At 44.6% G+C, this 19,269-nt stretch overlaps 2 protein-coding genes across 2 annotated transcripts; both read right to left on the bottom strand.

Annotated features, from left to right (window-relative positions):
• Positions 1–15,855: 15,855 nt before the first annotated feature.
• Positions 15,856–18,024, bottom strand: LOC145799412 (uncharacterized). Its single transcript, XM_082888990.1, has 7 exons — positions 17,579–18,024; positions 17,452–17,481; positions 17,112–17,362; positions 16,829–17,035; positions 16,660–16,749; positions 16,477–16,563; positions 15,856–16,381 (listed from the first exon to the last, which is right to left on the bottom strand). The coding sequence occupies exons 1-7, from the start codon at positions 17,880–17,882 to the stop codon at positions 15,968–15,970; spliced, it is 1,383 nt and encodes a 460-aa protein (XP_082745116.1). The 5' UTR covers positions 17,883–18,024; the 3' UTR covers positions 15,856–15,967.
• Positions 18,025–18,032: 8 nt separating this feature from the next.
• LOC145799411 (uncharacterized) lies at positions 18,033–18,967 on the bottom strand. Its single transcript, XM_082888989.1, has 2 exons — positions 18,759–18,967; positions 18,033–18,683 (listed from the first exon to the last, which is right to left on the bottom strand). The coding sequence occupies exons 1-2, from the start codon at positions 18,828–18,830 to the stop codon at positions 18,033–18,035; spliced, it is 723 nt and encodes a 240-aa protein (XP_082745115.1). The 5' UTR covers positions 18,831–18,967.
• Positions 18,968–19,269: the final 302 nt, after the last annotated feature.

Below are 19,269 nucleotides of genomic sequence, written 5' to 3'. Positions count from 1 at the left end.
ACCACTACTGTTTACTGACTGATGGCCATCATTACTGTTCGGTCTTTTAAGACCTACTGTTACTGTTATGCTAATGGATGTACCACATACGACTGTTTACTGTACTGAACGACTGAAACACTGATTGAATTGAACTGTTTTTATTACTGTAAGGACATTCATTCTAAACCCCTTTACGCTTTATGTTATTCACTGGGCTTTAGCTCACTGCTCATATATATATGTAGGTGTACAGGCACCAGACCGCAGCTAGAGGCGTCAGGGTTACTCCAGTTTTGTCAAGCCAGCCTTTGTGCCTCACTGCGAGGTTCCGAGTTGCCATGCTATGGCTTGGGGGTGTTTTGTTGGTTTTCCCCCGCCTGTCTTCTATACTGTCTAACTGTTCTGTATAGCCTGACTGTTTACTGTACTGTTATACAGGGATTAGGTCCCTGTACTGTGTGACTGTAAATTTTGTATAGACCGTACTGTTTTGTACAGACGGAATGTTTTCTGTACTGTTCTATAGGATTGAGTCCCTAGTTTGAATGGATGTAAATATTGTACTTACTGTTCTGTACTGTTTATGTGTGAATGTATGAAAAGCCTTTTTGCATACAGACTGTCACAGCTCAATGGACACTATTTAATTACTGTATTGGCTTCCGCCAGGCCCTGTACTCTGTTTTACTGTATTACTGTTCTGCAGGCCTTCGGTAATCTCGGATTACTGGCCGGTTACGGTGCTAAACCCATGGGGCCGGGTTTGGGCTGTGACAGTCCCAATACAAGAACGAAAACGTCGGCGAAGACTTGTTAAAACTGCTGAGATGGGTCGCCCAAAGCCCGTTGCTCAAGACCTCCTTGCCGATCTCCCTGTTGACGTCGATGCTCAGCCGACGTAAACCATGCCCCCACCAAAGCCAAAATGAACCAAGAAAGCCCAGCCAAAGGCTAAAGCCACTGAAGTTGAGGCTGAGGATACCCTGACAATTTCACAATTGGCAGGGAGTGAGAAGACGGCTTCCGTTCCCAAAAAAAGGTCTGCTGAGACACAGCCATTAGAGTCCACACAATCAAAGAAGCCGAGGTCATCGTCTGCGACGACCTCGGGGTCCAGAATACCAAAAGTCCCATGGACGCCTGAAATTACTTTAAAAGATAAGCCTGTTCTTGCCAGCGATAGTGCCGACGACATTAATGTCGGCGTAGCACTCAGTACCGCCCTACTTCTCCCAGGTGATCTTGAGCGGAATGCCAAGATGAGTGAGTACGAGAACTATGCCTTTATGCTCCAATGTTCTGTCCAAGTAAGTGTCTTTACATGGAAACTTGTCTTCTCTTTTACTTTGTGAAATTTTGTAATAATTTTTGCCCTGTGCTCTTTCAGGCCATTCAACATGCCCACTCTCTCTCTCTATGCAAGCTTTTGAAAACAGGGCAAAGTTGGCCGACATGAAGAGGGAGGTTTCTGCCCTTAAAAAGGAGAACAAAACTCTTCAATCAAAAATGAAAAAACTGGAAGACCAGGCTGAGGCTGCCACCAAAGCCCAAACCCTAGCCGAAGAAAAGGCCGAATCTGCTGAGGCCATCAAGAAGGTTGCCGAGGCCGAGAAGAGAGAAGCCGAGGACAAAAAGGCCCAAGCCGAAAAGGAACTTCAGGAGGCCTTGGCCACTAAAGATGCTAAAATCAAAGAGGCCGACGAAAAAGCCTATGCTCGAGGAATGGCCGATGTTACAGAGGAATACAAATTACAAGTTAGGCAGGCATGCAACAGGGGCCTTTCCCTTAGTTGGATGTCCCTGGCCAAAAAGCTCAATATTCCTGAAGATTCACCTCTGCGCAAGGCCGAAGCTATTCCTCTCCCATTCCCTCCTCCTCCTCCTCCACCTCCAAGTCAAGCTGAAGAAGAATCTGAATCTGAGTCTGAAGATGAGGAGGAAGGTGAGGATGAGGCTTTAGTAAGGAAATCCAAGGAGGCTGCTGGGCCTAAGTCTCCTTCTCTGAATGAGCAGGTATTGGACCTGACTCAAGATGTTGATGGTGATGCAGTTGCCAAGGAAACTACTCCTGAACAGGCCTCATCTGACGTTCCTCCAGCCGAAAAAAGTCTTGATGAAACCCTTGCGCAGATTGATGCCGAAATCGAAGCGGAAAAGACTACCGAAGTAGCTCTCCAGGAATCAGCCAAGGTAGTTCTCCAAGAATCGGTCGAGGTCCAGTCTCGAATTGCGCCTGATGTAGAAGAATCATAACTTTGATGTCCCTCTTTTTTTTTTGTCTTTTGTACTTTTTTGTTTCGTGGACAGTAGAAGCTTCTCTGTACGGCCGATGTGCCTTCTGTTTGTGTTAGATATTTTAACATAACTATCTTTTTTTGAATGACTGCATTCTTTTTTGCCTTTTCCTTGACTGCCTCTGTTTGATTCTATACTTAGAATTTTTTGTATGCCTTTCATACTTTGCCTCCTTTGTGCAATCTTCTCGGGGTTACATACCTCGGGTATAATAGCTACAAAACTTTTACTTCGGCAAGATACTGACCTGCAAACTTTTCATAAATTCTAACAAGTGTGAAACATATACTACTCAATGTTAACTTTGCAAACTTTTTCTCAAGTTTTAACAAGTGTCTAAACGGTGATCTCGGTCTAGCCTACTTGTAAATTGCTACAAATTTCAACAAGGATTAACATATACTGTAACAGGGATCAACAAGGATTAACATAACAAGTGTTAAACAATAATCTATTTATAAATTGCTACGAATTTCAACAAGAATTAACATATATTGTAACAGGGATCGACAAGGTTAACATAACAAGTGTTAAATAATAATCTATTTGTAAATTGCTACGAATTTTAACAAGTGTTTAAACAACATACTTAGCTTTTTCCTCAACCTGTAAATTACTGCAAATTTCAACAGATGATCATATGTCGGCTTAACGTTATCTTGTAAATTGCTACAAATTTCAACAAGTGTTAAGCATCTTCTTTGGTTTAACCAACTTGTAGATTGCTACAAGTGTTTAGCAATAACCTCGGCTTTGCTTCAACTTGTAAATTGCTACGAATTTAAACAAGCGAAGAGAAACAGTAATCTTGGCTTAACTTCAACTTGTAAATTGCTACAAATTTCAACAAGTGAAGATAAGGAACCATCTCAGCTTAACTTCAACTTGTAAATTGCTACAAATTTCAACAAGTGAAGATAAGGAATCATCTCAGCTTAACTTCAACTTGTAAATTGTTACAAATTTCAACAAGTGAAGATAAGGAACCATCTCCGCTTAGCTTCAACGTGTAAATTGCTATAAATTTCAACAAGTGAAGATAAGGAACCATCTCAGCTTAACTTCAACTTGTAAATTACTACAAATTTCAACAAGTGAAGATAAGGAACCATCTCGGCTTAACTTCAACTTGTAAATTGCTACAAATTTCAACAAGTGAAGATAAGGAACCATCTCCGCTTAACTTTAACTTGTAAATTGCTACAAATTTCAACAAGTGAAGATAAAGAACCATCTCGGCTTAACTTCAACTTGTAAATTGCTACAAATTTCAACAAGTGAAGATAAGGAACCATCTCGGCTTAGCTTCAACTTGTAAATTGCTACAAATTTCAACAAGTGAAGATAAGGAACCATCTCCGCTTAGCTTCAACTTGTAAATTGCTACAAATTTTAACAAGTGAAGATAAGGAACCATCTCAGCTTAACTTCAACTTGTAAATTGCTACAAATTTCAACAAGTGAAGATAAGGAATGCTTAGCTTCAACTTGTAAATTGCTACAAATTTCAACAAGTGAAGATAAGAAACCATCTCAGCTTAACTTCAACTTGTAAATTGCTACAAATTTCAATAAGTGAAGATAATGAACCATCTCGGCTTAACTTCAACTTGTAAATTGCTACAAATTTCAATAAGTGAAGATAAGGAACCATCTCGGCTTAACTTCAACTTGTAAATTGCTACAAATTTCAACAAGTGAATTAAGTGTCTCTGTCTTCTCTCTGTCCCCAATGTGAACCTGAGTTCTACTTGGGTTCTCATTATTCATGTCTCCAAAAATACCAATATGTAACTTTATCAATCATATGTGTTTAAAGAAAAGGAAAAAGATTTTATTGATGACCTCGGCCAAAAATAATGCACATCTAATGATAGAAGAATTTCAAATTACAAGTGTTCCAAGGTCTTGGCAGCGCTTTGCCCTCGTTATCTTCAAGCCGATAAGCTCCATTGCCTAATACCGAAGTAATTCTGTAGGGTCCTTTCAAGTTTGGGCCAAGCTTGCCCTCTCTGGAATCCTTCTTGTTGCCGACGACTTTTCTCAGGACTAGGTCGCCGACTTGAAAATCTCTTGGATTGACCTTCTTGTTGTAAGCTCTGGCAAGCTGTTGCTGGTATACTGCGAGTTGAATTGCAACTTTCTCTCTTCGTTCTTCCAAAAGATCCAAATCTCGGGTTAAGAGTATGTCATTTGTCCCGTTCTCAACTCCCTGGGTTCGAATCCCTAGGATGCCGACTTCCAGTAGAATGACTACTTCTGTGCCATAAGCCATGGCAAAGGGGGATTCCCCTGTTGATCTTCTCGGCGTAGTCCGATATGCCCAAAGCACGTTGGGCAATTCGTCTACCCACTTTCCTTTTGCTGCCTGCAGCCTCTTCTTTATTCCATCCAAAATTACTTTGTTGGATGCTTCTGCTTGCCCATTACTTTGGGGAAAACTTGGTGTTGAAAAGTAATTCTTGATCTTGAATTTCGCACAAAAGTTCTTGATGAGTTTGCTGTCAAACTGTGTTCCGTTGTCGGCAACTATTGCTCTTGGAATCTCAAATTTGGTGATGATGTTTCTCCATATAAAATTCTTGACGTCCACATCTCGGATTTTGGCAAGAGGTTCTGCCTCTATCCACTTCGTAAAGTAATCTGTTGCTATCAGCAAGTATTTTCTTTGCCCAGTTGCCTGGGGAAGTTGCCCAACAAGATCCATGCCCCATTGGGCAAACGGCCAAGGGCTGGATACTGGGTTTAGGTCAGCAGCTGGCTGATGTATCAAAGGTGCAAACCTTTGGCATTGTTCACACTTCTTCACGTAGGCTTCAACATCCTTTTGCATGTAGGGCCACCAATACCCCTGGGTAATGGCCTTGTGGGCTAATGATCTGCCCCTAGCATGGCTTCCACAAATTCCTTCATGAATTTCATATAGGAAATCTTCAACCTGCAAAGGGTGTACGCACCTTAAAAGGGGTCCAGTGAAGGACCTTCTGTAGAGGTGTCCATCTACTGTCAGACTGAATCTTGCCAATTTTAATCTGACTTTGTGTGCCTCCTTACAATCTTCTGGCAGCTTTCCTTCTTTCAGGAATACAACAACTGCATCCATCCAGCTTGGCCCCATGTCCACACACATTGCTTCCTGCTCTGTGCTCTGTGGTTCTATGCTCGGGCCCGCCATATAGTCAATCATAATTGTCCTTGTTTTTCCAGTCTGCATTGAACTTGCCAGGTTAGCCAACGCGTCGGCGTGGGTGTTGTCATCTCGGCTAACTTGGAGTAGTCGGCAGTTCTGAAATAGGGCTGTCAATCTGATGACCTCTTTTGCATATGCCGACATCCTTTCGTCTCTGGCTGCAAATTCTCCTGTTGACTGGTTAACAATAAGCTGTGAATCACAAAAAATAATTACCTCATCTGCTTTTGCTGCTGCTGCTAGTTTTAGCCCTGCAATTAATGCTTCGTATTCCGCTTCATTGTTTGAGGCCTTGAACCCCAAACGGATGGACTGTTCTATTATTTCTCTATCTGGAGATATCAGCAGTACTCCTGCCCCCGCTCCTTGTTGGTTTGAACTTCCATCGACAAACAGTCTGAATGAGTCGCCGATGTAGATGCTGTAGGGTCTGAGTTTTTCCTTCCTTTGCTCTTTTGCCTTAGGCTGGGATTCTCCTTGCTTGCTGGGACAATGCTCATCCTGGCTCAACGGAGCCCGATGTTCGATGGTTTCAGGCGTGAATTCTGCCACGAAGTCGGCCAACACTTGGCCCTTTATTGCTGTTCTAGGCCTGAACTCCAGGTCATACTGGCCCAAGGCAACTGCCCATCTTGCTATTCTTCCTATTAAGTCTCCTTGTTGTAACAGGGACTTCAGTGGGTGCTCTGTGAGCACCACAATCTTGTGCGCCTGAAAGTAATGGTTCAATTTTTTTGAGGCCATTACTAAGGCCAGCATTAATTTCTCTAGTGGTAGATACCTTGTTTCTGCGTCGGCTAAGGTTTTACTTACATAATAAACAGCCTTTTGTTCTCCTTGTTCTTCTCGGATTAGCATTGCACTTACTGTGTGTTCTGACATAGCTAAGTACAAAAACAGCTCTTCCCCAGGTTCAGATGTCGAGAGGACCGGAGCCGTGGTCAGATATTTCTTTAGGTCGGCCAAAGCGACCTCACATTCCTCAATCCATAGGAAGTCCGTGGTCTTCTTCACCAGGTTGAAGAAGGGTTTACATTTGTCTGAGCTTCGGCTTATGAACCTGTTTAGGGCTGCGACCCTTCCAGTAAGCATTTGTACCTGTTTTGCCGATGTTGGGCTCTGTAGGTCTATGATGGCCTTGATCTGATCTGGGCTGGCCTCTATGCCCTTCCTTGTTACCACGTACCCCAGAAATTTACCAGATCCAACTCCAAACGCGCACTTTGATGCGTTGAGTCAGAGCCGATATGTTTTGAGGATCTCGAATACCTCTTTTAGGTCGGCAAGATGACTCTTAGGCTCCTTGGTCTTCACGACCATGTCATTGATGTAGACTTCTACTATTTGGCCAATCAGGTGTTTGAACATTTTGGTTACCAACCTTTAGTAGGTTGCTCCTGCGTTTTTCAACCTAAAAGGCATCACTCTGTAACAGTATAGGCCTTTTGGGGTGATAAACGCTGTCTTCTCTTCGTCTGGGGGGTATATGGCTATTTGGTGGTACCCCCTATAAGCATCCAGGAAACTCATCCTTCTATATCTAGATGTGGCGTCTACCAACTGGTCAATCTTGGGTAGAGGAAAGCAGTCTTTGGGACAAGCTTTGTTCAGGCTTGTAAAATCTACGCAGACCCGTCATTTACCGTTCTTCTTCTTTACCACTACTGTGTTGGATAGCCATGTCGAGTAATGAACTTCTCGGATGGCCCTGGCCTCCAGAAGTCTGTCCACTTCTTCTTCTACTACTTCGACATGCATCAACGTCGGTCTTCTAGCTCGTTGAATCACAGGTTTTGTCGACCTGTCGACATTCAGTCTATGGCAAGTGACCTCGGGGTCAATGCCAGGCATTTCGTAAGATGTCCAGGCGAACACCTCAATGTTGGCTCTTAGAAAAGTCTTCAACTCTTTTTCCTCTTCTTCGGCTAAGCCTGAGCCGAGAAGAAAGAAGCGTTCTTCGTCTCCATCCTGGACGAGGATTTTCTTTAGTGCCTCTTCGCTCTTCTCAGCTGGTTCTTTGCCGACGTCTTCTAGTACTTCCACGTCCTCATCTTCAATTTATGCCTCTTTTGGCTCTCGAACGCTGCAAGTAGACTTCATTGTTGCCATGGAGCAGCTTTTTGCCTGCAGTTGATCTCCTCTGACTTCTTCAATCCCATGCTCTGTTGGGAACCACAGTAGTTGATGCAATGTTGAGGGAACTGCCCCATTGCATGCAACCATGGTCTTCCCAAGATGATGTTATATGGTGAAGGTGTGTCAATCACCATGAATTCTGTCCTGATCTTCTTAGTGCCAGCTTGTACTTTCAAGCTTGTTGCGTCCAGTGGCCACGTCGGCGTTCCATTGAATCCGACCATCGGGCCATTCGATTGCTCCATGTCGTCTGGGTGAAGGCCTAGCTCCTTGTAACATCTAACGTACATGATGTCACACGAGCTACCTTAATCTATTAGGATGCGTTTCACTTCACACTCCCCAACCTGGAGGGATACTACCAAGGCATCATTATGCGGATGCTGGACCATCTCTAGGTCAGCTTCAGTGAAGGCTATCATCGGTCCTCGGCACTCTTCAGGCCGAGGTCTTTTATGTCCGACCTGGTTCACGTGCTGCAGGTGTTTTACTCTTTGGGTTTCTCCCCGAATGTCGCTTTCGTTCACTTTTGAGTGAATTACATTAACCACCCTAGGTCCCCCTCCCTGTGGTTGCTGTGCTGGGGGAGGCGGGGCCGCTGGTGCTTAAGGCAATCTTGCCTGCTCTTCTCTTGTCCTGGCTTCGTCGACGAGGTCCCTCAGATGACCTTGCCTTACTAAGTCCTCTAAGTATGCTTTTAGGGCTCTGCAGCCCTGAGTTGGGTGCCCTTCTTCATTGTGGTAAGCACAACGCCTACCAACGTTCCTTCCTATGTATTCCCCTGGGGCCTTTGCTGGTGCTCTGAAATAAGGTTGATTTCGGATTTGATCCAGGACTTTGTGTACTGGGATTCGGAACACAGTCGTCACTGCCTGTTTACCCCTCAATTCTATCTCCGATTTGTTAAATCCGTTGTCACCTCGGCTTCGCTTCGGCTCGCCGTTCCCTTTTTCCTGCTTTACCTCCTTATTCCCTGATGTGTCCTCCTCGGCTCTGGCATATTTCTCAATTCTCGCCATGAGCTCTTCCATGCTTTTTGGCAAAGTTTTTGCCAAAGACTTCCGTAGCGGACAATTGTCTTTTAGGCCGTTCTTGAATGACACGACCGCTACTTCTTGATTACATTCTGGTATTCGATTGAACACCTCATAGTACCTTTTCGCATAGGCCCTAAGGCCTCCGTCTTTGCTGATCTTCAGAGCCATCAATGCGTCCACCCTCAATGGCTGCAGTTTGTTCGTCACAAACCTGGCCACAAACATCTCGGCCAGGCCTTCCTAAGCCTTTACGCTTCCCTTCGGTAGTTTATGGAACCAATATAATGCCATCGAATTCAGGTATAGCCCAACGTGGAAGTTGGGATCTGACTTACCATCATATATTTGGAACCTCGGCATACTGAATCGCTTTGGTGCTTAAAATTTGTCCAGTTCCACCGAGAATGGTGTCCTCGGCTTAACCGGGGAAGTTACCTCAGCTTCAGTATTCTGTTGCTTCCTCTTGAGGTAATCTCTCAAGTCTTCTTTACTCCTTCCTGGAGCTCGACTATCTCTGGACTTCAATCTCTTCGGCACACTACTTTTCCTGTCGCAAATAATGGGAAAAAAATCACTTTTCGCGACGGCACGTAATTCCCGTCGCTAAAAGTGAGTTTTTGAGACAGGAACATTACCGTCGTTAAAGGCTCTGGCATCTTATAAGTATTGGCAACGGCACGGTTACCGTCGCTGAAGGTGTCCTGTACATTCAATAAGACAGCTTTTGCGACTGTGTTGGTACCGTCGCAAAAGCCTATTAATGGTTTTTGCGACGGGTTCTTCTCTCGTCTTAAAAAATTAAAAAAAAAAAAAAAACCCTGCTGATAAATTATTAAAAAAATTAAAATAACCTGTATTAGATAAAAAATAAGTATAAAAAATTGAAAAATTACAGAATAATATAAATACGTACATAAACAAAAATTGACAAATAATGAAAATTAATAATATTGTTCCATTCATAGCAATACATAAATAAAAATTCACAACAATAAAAATTATGCCACTACATAACGTCGCATAATACATACATAATGTTGCTCACAAATTTAAATAACATAAATCAAAATCAAAACCAAAACCAAAAGTTTTCGTCTTCATTCGTTCGTGGGTTACAAAAACAAAAATTGGTCATAATCTTGATACGCCCGCATTCCAGAAAAAGCCAACTGCTACTCAGGAAATATCTGAAAAAAACAAGATAAAAATAATTAAAAACCATATAATGTGTTAATATTTTAAATATAGAAAAATATATAAAAAAATTGACTACTATATAATTAGAAAGATAGTTTAGTAAATAATTCTGACTGGACCGAAATCCGGCTCTAACTCCCAAACCGGGAAACCGATTCGAGCCCCGTCTTCTCCCACAAGTCTCACGTGCCTAGGCGGTCGTGTGTGCCAAGTTTCGTGCTAAACCGACGCCGTTTGGTGATTTTGGGGCATTAACGCCTTGAAAAGAAGTTTCTTAAAGAAGTAGTTTGCCTAAAGTGAAATCCGACTCTAACTCCCAAACCGGGAACCCGATTCGAGCCCCGTCTTCTCCCACAAGTCTCTCGTGCCTAGGCGGTCGTGTGTGCCAAGTTTCGTGCTAAACCGACGCCGTTTGGTGATTTTGGGGCGTTAACGCCTCGAATTCAAGTTTCTTAAAGAAGTAGTTTGCCTAAAGTGAAATCCGGCTCTAACTCCCAAACCGGGAACCCGATTCGAGCCCCGTCTTCTCCCACAAGTCTCTCGTGCCTAGGCGGTCGTGTGTGCCAAGTTTCGTGCTAAACCGACGCCGTTTGGTGATTTTGGGGCGTTAACGCCTCGAAAAGAAGTTTCTTAAAGAAGTAGTTTGCCTAAAGTGAAATCCGACTCTAACTCCCAAACCGGGAACCTGATTCGAGCCCCGTCTTCTCCCACAAGTCTCTCGTGCCTAGGCGGTCGTGTGTGCCAAGTTTCGTGCTAAATCGACGCCGTTTGGTGATTTTGGGGCGTTAACGCCTCGAATTCAAGTTTCTTAAAGAAGTAGTTTGCCTAAAGTGAAATCCGGCTCTAACTCCCAAACCGGGAACCCGATTCGAGCCCCGTCTTCTCCCACAAGTCTCTCGTGCCTAGGCGGTCGTGTGTGCCAAGTTTCGTGCTAAACCGACGCCGTTTGGTGATTTTGGGGCGTTAACGCCTCGAATTCAAGTTTCTTAAAGAAGTAGTTTGCCTAAAGTGAAATCCGACTCTAACTCCCAAACCGGGAACCCGATTCGAGCCCCGTCTTCTCCCACAAGTCTCTCGTGCCTAGGCGGTCGTGTGTGCCAAGTTTCGTGCTAAACCGACGCCGTTTGGTGATTTTGGGGCGTTAATGCCTCGAATTCAAGTTTCTTAAAGAAGTAGTTAGCCTAAAGTGAAATCCGGCTCTAACTCCCAAACCGGGAACCCGATTCGAGCCCCGTCTTCTCCCACAAGTCTCTCGTGCCTAGGCGGTCGTGTGTGCCAAGTTTCGTGCTAAACTGACACCGTTTGGTGATTTTGGGGCGTTAACTACTCGAATTCAAGTTTCTTAAGGAAGTAATTTGCCTAAAGTGAAATCCGGCTCTAACTCCCAAACTGGGAACCCGATTCGAGCCCCGTCTTCTCCCACAAGTCTCTCGTGCCTAGGCGGTCGTGTGTGCCAAGTTTCGTGCCAAACCGACGCCGTTTGGTGATTTTGGGGCGTTAACGCCTCGAAAAGAAGTTTCTTAAAGAAGTAGTTTGCCTAAAGTGAAATCCGGCTCTAACTCCCAAACCGGGAACCCGATTCGAGCCCCGTCTTCTCCCACAAGTCTCTCGTGCCTAGGCGGTCGTGTGTGCCAAGTTTCGTGCTAAACCGACGCCGTTTGGTGATTTTGGGGCGTTAACGCCTCGAATTCAAGTTTCTTAAAGAAGTAGTTTGCCTAAAGTAAAATCCGACTCTAACTCCCAAACCGGGAACCCGATTCGAGCCCCGTCTTCTCCCACAAGTCTCTCGTGCCTAGGCGGTCGTGTGTGCCAAGTTTCGTGCTAAACCGACGCCGTTTGGTGATTTTGGGGCATTAACGCCTCGAAAAGAAGTTTCTTAAAGAAGTAGTTTGCCTAAAGTGAAATCCGACTCTAACTCCCAAACCGGGAACCCGATTCGAGCCCCGTCTTCTCCCACAAGTCTCTCGTGCCTAGGCGGTCGTGTGTGCCAAGTTTCGTGCTAAACCGACGCCGTTTGGTGATTTTGGGGCGTTAACGCCTCGAATTCAAGTTTCTTAAAGAAGTAGTTTGCCTAAAGTGAAATCCGGCTCTAACTCCCAAATCGGGAACCCGATTCGAGCCCCGTCTTCTCCCACAAGTCTCTCGTGCCTAGGCGGTCGTGTGTGCCAAGTTTCGTGCTAAACCGACGCCGTTTGGTGATTTTGGGGCGTTAACGCCTCGAAAAGAAGTTTCTTAAAGAAGTAGTTTGCCTAAAGTGAAATCCGACTCTAACTCCCAAACCGGGAACCCGATTCGAGCCCCGTCTTCTCCCACAAGTCTCTCGTGCCTAGGTGGTCGTGTGTGCCAAGTTTCGTGCTAAACCGACGCCGTTTGGTGATTTTGGGGCGTTAACGCCTCGAATTCAAGTTTCTTAAAGAAGTAGTTTGCCTAAAGTGAAATCCGACTCTAACTCCCAAACCGGGAACCCGATTCGAGCCCCGTCTTCTCCCACAAGTCTCTCGTGCCTAGGCGGTCGTGTGTGCCAAGTTTCGTGCTAAACCGACGCCGTTTGGTGATTTTGGGGCGTTAACGCCTCGAATTCAAGTTTCTTAAAGAAGTAGTTTGCCTAAAGTGAAATCCGACTCTAACTCCCAAACCGGGAACCCGATTCAAGCCCCGTCTTCTCCCACAAATCTCTCGTGCCTAGGCGGTCGTGTGTGCCAAGTTTCGTGCTAAACTGACGCCGTTTGGTGATTTTGGGGCGTTAACTCCTCGAATTCAAGTTTCTTATGGAAGTAATTTGCCTAAAGTGAAATCCGGCTCTAACTCTCAAACTGGGAACCCGATTCGAGCCCCGTCTTCTCCCACAAGTCTCTCGTGCCTAGGCGATCGTGTGTGCCAAGTTTCGTGCTAAACCGACGCCGTTTGGTGATTTTGGGGCGTTAACGCCTCGAAAAGAAGTTTCTTAAAGAAGTAGTTTGCCTAAAGTGAAATCCGACTCTAACTCCCAAACCGGGAACCCGATTCGAGCCCCGTCTTCTCCCACAAGTCTCTCGTGCCTAGGCGGTCGTGTGTGCCAAGTTTCGTGCTAAACCGACGCCGTTTGGTGATTTTGGGACGTTAACGCCTCGAATTCAAGTTTCTTAAAGAAGTAGTTTGCCTAAAGTAAAATCCGACTCTAACTCCCAAACCGGGAACCCGATTCGAGCCCCGTCTTCTCCCACAAGTCTCTCGTGCCTAGGCGGTCGTGTGTGCCAAGTTTCGTGCTAAACCGACGCCGTTTGGTGATTTTGGGGCGTTAACGCCTCGAATTCAAGTTTCTTAAAGAAGTAGTTTGCCTAAAGTGAAATCCGGCTCTAACTCCAAAACCGGGAACCCGATTCGAGCCCCGTCTTCTCCCACAAGTCTCTCGTGCCTAGGCGGTCGTGTGTGCCAAGTTTCGTGCTAAACCGACGCCGTTTGGTGATTTTGGGGCGTTAACGCCTCGAAAAGAAGTTTCTTAAAGATGTAGTTTGCCTAAAGTGAAATCCGACTCTAACTCCCAAACCGGGAACCCGATTCAAGCCCCGTCTTCTCCCACAAGTCTCTCGTGCCTAGGCGGTCGTGTGTGCCAAGTTTCGTGCTAAACCGACGCCGTTTGGTGATTTTGGGGCGTTAACTCCTCGAATTCAAGTTTCTTAAAGAAGTAGTTTGCCTAAAGTGAAATCCGGCTCTAACTCCCAAACCAGGAACCCGATTCGAGCCCCGTCTTCTCCCACAAGTCTCTCGTGCCTAGGCGGTCGTGTGTGCCAAGTTTCGTGCTAAACCGACGCCGTTTGGTGATTTTGGGGCGTTAACTCCTCGAATTCAAGTTTCTTAAGGAAGTAATTTGCCTAAAGTGAAATCCGGCTCTAACTCCCAAACCGGGAACCCGATTCGAGCCCCGTCTTCTCCCACAAGTCTCTCGTGCCTAGGCGGTCGTGTGTGCCAAGTTTCGTGCTAAACCGACGCCGTTTGGTGATTTTGGGGCGTTAACGCCTCGAATTCAAGTTTCTTAAAGAAGTAGTTTGCCTAAAGTGAAATCCGACTCTAACTCCCAAACCGGGAACCCGATTCGAGCCCCGTCTTCTCCCACAAGTCTCTCGTGCCTAGGCGGTCGTGTGTGCCAAGTTTCGTGCTAAATCGACGCCGTTTGGTGATTTTGGGGCGTTAACGCCTCGAATTCAAGTTTCTTAAAGAAGTAGTTTGCCTAAAGTGAAATCCGGCTCTAACTCCCAAACCGGGAACCCGATTCGAGCCCCGTCTTCTCCCACAAGTCTCTCGTGCCTAGGCGGTCGTGTGTGCCAAGTTTCGTGCTAAACCGACGCCGTTTGGTGATTTTGGGGCGTTAACGCCTCGAAAAGAAGTTTCTTAAAGAAGTAGTTTGCCTAAAGTGAAATCCGACTCTAACTCCCAAACCGGGAACCCGATTCGAGCCCTGTCTTCACCCACAAGTCTCTCGTGCCTAGGCGGTCGTGTGTGCCAAGTTTCGTGCTAAATCGACGCCGTTTGGTGATTTTGGGTCGTTAACGCCTCGAATTCAAGTTTCTTAAAGAAGTAGTTTGCCTAAAGTGAAATCCGACTCTAACTCCCAAACCGGGAACCCGATTCGAGCCCCATCTTCTCCCACAAGTCTCTCGTGCCTAGGCGGTCGTGTGTGCCAAGTTTCGTGCTAAACCGACGCCGTTTGGTGATTTTGGGGCGTTAACGCCTCGAATTCAAGTTTCTTAAAGAAGTAGTTTGCCTAAAGTGAAATCCGACTCTAACTCCCAAACCGGGAACCCGATTCGAGCCCCGTCTTCTCCCACAAGTCTCTCGTGCCTAGGCGGTCGTGTGTGCCAAGTTTCGTGCTAAATCGACGCCGTTTGGTGATTTTGGGGCGTTAACGCCTCGAATTCAAGTTTCTTAAAGAAGTAGTTTGCCTAAAGTGAAATCCGGCTCTAACTCCCAGACCGGGAACCCGATTCGAGCCCCGTTTTCTCCCACAAGTCTCTCGTGCCTAGGCGGTCGTGTGTGCCAAGTTTCGTGCTAAACCGACGCCGTTTGGTGATTTTGGGGCGTTAACGCCTCGAAAAGAAGTTTCTTAAAGAAGTAGTTTGCCTAAAGTGAAATTCGACTCTAACTCCCAAACCGGGAACCCGATTCGAGCCCTGTCTTCACCCACAAGTCTCTCGTGCCTAGGCGGTCGTGTGTGCCAAGTTTCGTGCTAAATCGACGCCGTTTGGTGATTTTGGGGCGTTAACGCCTCGAATTCAAGTTTCTTAAAGAAGTAGTTTGCCTAAAGTGAAATCCGACTCTAACTCCCAAACCGGGAACCCGATTCGAGCCCCATCTTCTCCCACAAGTCTCTCGTGCCTAGGCGGTCGTGTGTGCCAAGTTTCGTGCTAAACCGACGCCGTTTGGTGATTTTGGGGCGTTAACGCCTCGAATTCAAGTTTCTTAAAGAAGTAGTTTGCCTAAAGTGAAATCCGGCTCTAACTCCCAAACCGGGAACCCGATTCGAGCCCCGTCTTCTCCCACAAGTCTCTCGTGCCTAGGCGGTCGTGTGTGCCAAGTTTCGTGCTAAACCGACGCCGTTTGGTGATTTTGGGGCGTTAACGCCTCGAAAAGAAGTTTCTTAAAGAAGTAGTTTGCCTAAAGTGAAATCCGACTCTAACTCCCAAACCGGGAACCCGATTCGAGCCCCGTCTTCTCCCACAAGTCTCTCGTGCCTAGGCGGTCGTGTGTGCCAAGTTTCGTGCTAAATCGACGCCGTTTGGTGATTTTGGGGCGTTAACTCCTCGAATTCAAGTTTCTTAAGGAAGTAATTTGCCTAAAGTGAAATCCGGCTCTAACTCCCAAACTGGGAACCCGATTCGAGCCCCGTCTTCTCCCACAAGTCTCTCGTGCCTAGGCGGTCGTGTGTGCCAAGTTTTGTCCTAAACCGATGCCGTTTGCTGATTTTGGGGCGTTAACGCCTCGAATTCAAGTAAAGAACGCAAAAATGCATTTTAGCTTAGAATGCAAAGATAAATTTTATACCTGATCTTCTGGTGGTGGTGTATATGGATTCTCGTCTTCTGCAGATTCCCTAAATGCCCGGTGGCCACTCGATGCATCAGGAACCTATGTTAGTCAGTGCATAATGTGTTAATCATATTCGAATTTCATACATAATCTTGAGTGAAAATTGAACTATCAAACAATTGTGATGTTTATATGGAACCTGTCTGTTGGGATCCACACTCGCCCCCTGTGACACAAGGGCCAGCATCTCAGCTCTCATCTGCTGCAAATGTGTAGAGAACTCTGCTCGCAGCTCCTCCCTCAACTCATCCCTTAGCTCAGCACGAACCTGCTGCGTGATCTGATCAATAGTCGATGGCTGGGGTGTTGACTGTGATGGCCCAGCACCATCCTTATACACCACTCTCCGAGGCACGATTCTCCCGTATGTGCGACAATATCCATGTCTGTCATGACCTATCAACTCATGGAAAATGGCATTCCTAGCCTCCAAAGTCCGACCATCCTCAGGTAGCATAGAGAGTTGACGATTAAACTCATCCTGTATTGAAGAAGACACACAAGTATATGCCAAATTAAGATGGTTGACACACAAAAAATAAACTTTAAATACAATCAAAGGTGTTTGGAAACTACCAAGGTCTGGATAACCTCTGGGTCATCTACTCTACGTGTCATAAGCCAAACATTCATCTTATCAGTAGACTCCCCCTTACTGGTCATCTAAATTTTTTTTAGAAATATGAAAATTAGAATCCAAATAATTTGCAAATATACAATGTTTATTTATATAGAAAAATAAAACAATAAAATGTAAACCTCATGCCGTATCTGAGAGAAAGTAGTACGCCCTGTGGTATGAGTTATGCCGTGAGCTCGCCGATTTTTAGCGTTCCTACTTGCAATTTTCTATTACAAGTTCAACAAATGTAAGTATGTAAATATGATTTGTATGTTTACATATCATAAATATAACGTAATTGTATACCTCAGCATCGGAAGTATGCCAATACTCCACAAGTTGTTCCCACTGGCTTGGCACAACGTTCATAGGAACATCATCCTTCAGATTAGGATCAAAGCTTCTAGGCTTGAAATACTTAGCCTTAAGCTTGTTCTTGTGATGCTTCCATATGCTGTTGCAGTTTTTCATGCAGATTGGCTTGTACTCCTCTGGACATATATTCAAATTGTCCTATAAAACACAAAGTTTAAGGCTAAGTATAACACAAATTTGGAATTCAAATTTGTGGACAAAAATATACTTTTACCTTCACATCCTTCCAGATAGCATCAACAATATCATCAGGCACACTGTTCCAGTCAACAAAAGTAAGAGGAACAATGTTACCATTCCGGACAATAATGCCAAGTTGAGTAGTTAACTTGGCCACGTTATCCCCTATTGGGCAGTAATTTCCATCAAATTGTATGTGCAGCTTTTTACCAGTACCCCACTCTTTAATGCCCTTGGCACATCCTCTACCACGCCTAGTCGAGGTTGATGAAGAACTAACATGACCTGCGATATACAATAATAATAAACAATATGCAATGGTAACAACCAAATGCAAATTTAAATAATGTGAATACAAATCATATCAAATAAACCTGATGTGGGCTGTGAAGAAGTCGAAGGGTCTGCAAAATACAATGAGAATAAACAAGTTATATATAATGAGCATAAATAAATGTATGTGTAAATAATTTTCATGCAAATCAAAGCAAATTTAAATACCTGCGGATGGCTCATAAGCTGATGATGATAGCTGCTGTGGTGCCATTGATGGTGGACGCACCGATGGTAGGCGTGGAGGCCGAGTACATGGTAGCTGCTGTGGTGCCACTGATGGTGGTCGATACGGTGGTAATGGCCCCTCAGATGGTGGTGGCACTAATGGCCCCTTCGATGCTGGCCGATGTGATGCCTCCTCTAATGGTGGTGCTACTGATGTCCTGTTATGTAGCACATCAGACATCATGCGCCGGGGATGATCAGGCTTCCTCTTCCTTCCCATAATAATCTGCAAGCAATATAACATTAATTGACATTAGAAACATAGACAATGGTTTGTCATCAACTATAATATGACATGAATTGAACTAATACAATTACAAAGACAAAGTAAATTAAGAAATTGATGATTAACTACAACCTTGGCCTTAATTGAATTACTAATGTTGATTACATATCAGCCTATTTGAACATCAACAGTTTCCCCTTCTGCGGCTTCCCTCACCCAACCAACTTCTTCATCACGAAGCATTATATTTTCTTCCAATTGTTGGCTCATGTATGGCTCGATTTGTGGATCAGTTGAACTCATATCAAATAAACCTCTTTGAGACATCTTCACCACGACTTGCCAGTCTGGTTGTAACGGGTCTGCAACATACCAAACTTGCTCTGCTTGGGACGCCAAGATGAAAGGTTCATTGGTAATTCGATCATCTCGGTACAACAAATGATTGAAGTTCACCAACGTGAAATTGAAGACATCTTCTTTCTTTCCGTGAATGTTGTCAATCCAATCACACTTAAACAACACATGTTTCTTCTCATTGGAATATCGAATCTCAACAATATCTGTCAATTGTCCATAATAGTACACAGACCCCAGACGAGGATTCTTGTCTTTTCGACTAGCATAACTTATGGTATCTGCCTTCAAAGCTACACCACAATTTTGTGTGGCTCGACGATCATCCATGGCCTTTACTCGATACCGAAACCCATTCAGTATATACCCGTTGAACCTCCTTGCCAGGTTATGAGGACCATTTGCCAATAGAATAATCTCTTCAGAAAGTATGACATCAGTAGTCCTTCGCAAAGTTTGGACCTATTTAACACGAAATGTAAAATTTAAAATGTAGATCGACTTAAGTAACTAGAATCTATAGAGTTAAATACATACATGTTCCTTGAACCAAATGTGAAAAGTTTCAAAATGTTCACGCCGAAGTTGATGATCGTCGACACGAGGCATTTTGAGCTTAAGTACTTCAAGGTGTTTGCTGTGTAGATTGAAATTTTAGCCATACAAAAATTTTAGTTGAAAATTCAATAAAACATAATAAAATATTGAGTGAGTGACTTAACCTACTTTATGAATGGTTGAACCGCGCTTGTATTGCATAAGATGTACCGATGAGCTTGTACCCAAGAAGTATTATCAAGATAAAAGCTTGTGTTTTCACCAGTAGCATGACCTAAATTATCAACACCACTATAGTTCCTCACGGGTCGACTAGATTTGGTTTCCACATCACTGAGATATTGTGCACAAAAATTCATGCATTCTTCCATAAGATATCCTTTAGCAATTGATCCTTCAGGATGAGCTCTATTACGCACGTATTGCTTCAAAGTAAGAAGATACCTCTCAATTGGATACATCCATCGAAACTGAATCGCTCCACCCAATA

This window comes from Camellia sinensis, chromosome 9, assembly GCF_055761805.1.
Source record: "Camellia sinensis isolate YWXY chromosome 9, ASM5576180v1, whole genome shotgun sequence".
Taxonomy (NCBI): Eukaryota; Viridiplantae; Streptophyta; class Magnoliopsida; order Ericales; family Theaceae; genus Camellia; species Camellia sinensis.
Note: the sequence above shows the minus strand (reverse complement) of the source record. Positions and strands in the feature narration are given on the sequence as shown.